Source organism: Crocuta crocuta, unplaced genomic scaffold, assembly GCF_008692635.1.
Source record: "Crocuta crocuta isolate KB4526 unplaced genomic scaffold, BGI_CrCroc_1.0 scaffold443, whole genome shotgun sequence".
Taxonomy (NCBI): domain Eukaryota; kingdom Metazoa; phylum Chordata; class Mammalia; order Carnivora; family Hyaenidae; genus Crocuta; species Crocuta crocuta.
This window is the reverse complement of record NW_027529446.1, coordinates 1,449,814-1,451,850: the sequence shown is the minus strand read 5'-3', so window position 1 is coordinate 1,451,850 and position 2,037 is coordinate 1,449,814. Positions and strand designations below refer to the sequence as shown.

General features: G+C 70.2%; 1 protein-coding gene across 1 annotated transcript; it reads left to right on the top strand.

Annotated features, from left to right (window-relative positions):
- Window positions 1-2: 2 nt before the first annotated feature.
- On the top strand, window positions 3-1,275 carry LINGO3 (leucine rich repeat and Ig domain containing 3; the record flags this gene model as incomplete). The annotated part of the gene is made up of 1 exon (XM_077760618.1): window positions 3-1,275. A coding segment is annotated over one exon (1,260 nt), but the record flags the coding sequence as incomplete, so codon positions are not given.
- Window positions 1,276-2,037: the final 762 nt, after the last annotated feature.

The window sequence follows — 2,037 nt, the reverse complement described above, 5'->3', positions numbered from 1 at the left end:
CACCCCTGCTGGAGCTCAGCCGCAACCGCATCCGCTGCCTCAGCCCCGGCGACCTGGCCGCCCTGCCGCTGCTGGAGGAGCTGGACCTGAGCGAGAACGCGATCGCGCACGTGGAGCCGGGCGCCTTCGCCGACCTGCCGCGCCTGCGCGTCCTGCGCCTGCGCGGCAACCTGCTCAAGCTCATCCCGCCCGGGGTCTTCGCGCGCCTGGACAGCCTCACGCTGCTGGACCTGAGCGAGAACAAGCTGGTCATCCTCCTGGACGACGCCTTCCAGGACCTGCGCAGCCTCCGCCGCCTGGAGGTGGGCGACAACCACCTGGTGTTCATCTCGCGCCGCGCCTTCGCGGGGCTGCTGGCGCTGGAGGAGCTGACCCTGGAGCGCTGCAACCTCACGGCGCTGCCGGGCGAGTCGCTGGGCCACCTGCGCGGCCTGGGCGCGCTGCGCCTGCGGCACCTGGCCATCGCCGCCCTGGAGGACCAGAACTTCCGCAGGCTGCCCGGCCTGCTGCACCTGGAGATCGACGACTGGCCGCTGCTGGAGGAGGTGGCCGCCGGCAGCCTGCAGGGCCTCAACCTGACCTCGCTGTCCGTGACGCACACCAACATCTCCGCCGTGCCCGCGGCCGCGCTCCGCCACCAGGCGCACCTCACCTGCCTCAACCTGTCGCACAACCCCATCAGCACGCTGCCGCGCGGCTCCTTCCGCGACCTGGTGCGCCTGCGCGAGCTGCACCTGGCCGGCGCGCGGCTGGCCGTGGTGGAGCCGCAGGCCTTCCTGGGGCTGCGGCAGATCCGCCTGCTCAACCTCTCGGACAACCTGCTGTCCACGCTGGAGGAGAGCACCTTCCACTCGGTCAACACGCTGGAGACGCTGCGCGTGGACGGGAACCCGCTGGCCTGCGACTGCCGCCTGCTCTGGATCGTGCAGCGCCGGAAGACCCTCAACTTCGACGGGCGGCTCCCGGCCTGCGCCACCCCCGCCGAGGTGCGCGGCGACGCGCTGNGCGACGGCCGCAACGACACGCAGGCGGCCGCGCGCTTCCCGCTGGACCTCACCACCATCCTGGTGTCCACCGCCATGGGCTGCATCACCTTCCTGGGCGTCGTGCTCTTCTGCTTCCTGCTGCTCTTCGTGTGGAGCCGCGGCCGCGGGCAGCACAAAAACCACTTCTCGGTGGAATACTCGTTCCGCAAGGCGGACGGGCCGGCCGCCGCCGCGGGCCCGGGGGGCGCGCGCAAGTTCACCATGAAGATGATCTGAGGGCCGCGCCGCCCCCACGCGGGCCCAGCTGACCACCACCTATGCATCTCCCGGAGGGGCCGCCCCCCGCGGCCGCCGCCCGGCGCACCTTCCCCTTTTTTTGTAGAGACCCGACCGCAGGACTTTTTTCATCAGGATGCACCTCTTTGCATTGTTTCGCAAAGCATTTTCTAAAGATTTCACCCCGTCTTCCTGCCCCTGCGGAGGCCCCGGTCTGGGCGGGGTGGGAGTTGGGAGTCTCCAGAGGCGCCCCCCCCGCCCCCCGCTCCCCCAGAGCAGGTAGTTCACACCCCGGGGGGAGACGGTCCGACGCGTGGAGGGCAGCCCAGCCCCCAGGGGAGGCACGTGAGAGCCCGTGCGGGTCCCACCCGGATGCCCCACGCCACACCCCGCACCCAGCAGCACATGCGCGTTCACACCAAGGACACACAACCGGACACCCAGCTCCGAGAGGGAGCGCTCTCACCGCCTCCCCAGGTGATCCTGACCCTGAACAGGTGCCCCCCGCTGCTGAGCTCACGAGGGCCCGCAGGGCTCTCGGGAGAGCGCAGCTCACACCTGGGACCACCCCACGCACACTCAGGACACACGCAGCTGAAACACACACAGCACACCCCAGACACACAGCTCACACTTGGGACGTACCCAGGCCACGCTGGGAACAGTCAGCCGCCAGCCAGGGCGTGCTCAGCTCACACCCAGCCCCTGATCACTGGGCCGTCTTGGGGGCATCTCGGTGGCTGAACGAAGGTCTTGCTGAGTCGGCAAATGCCCG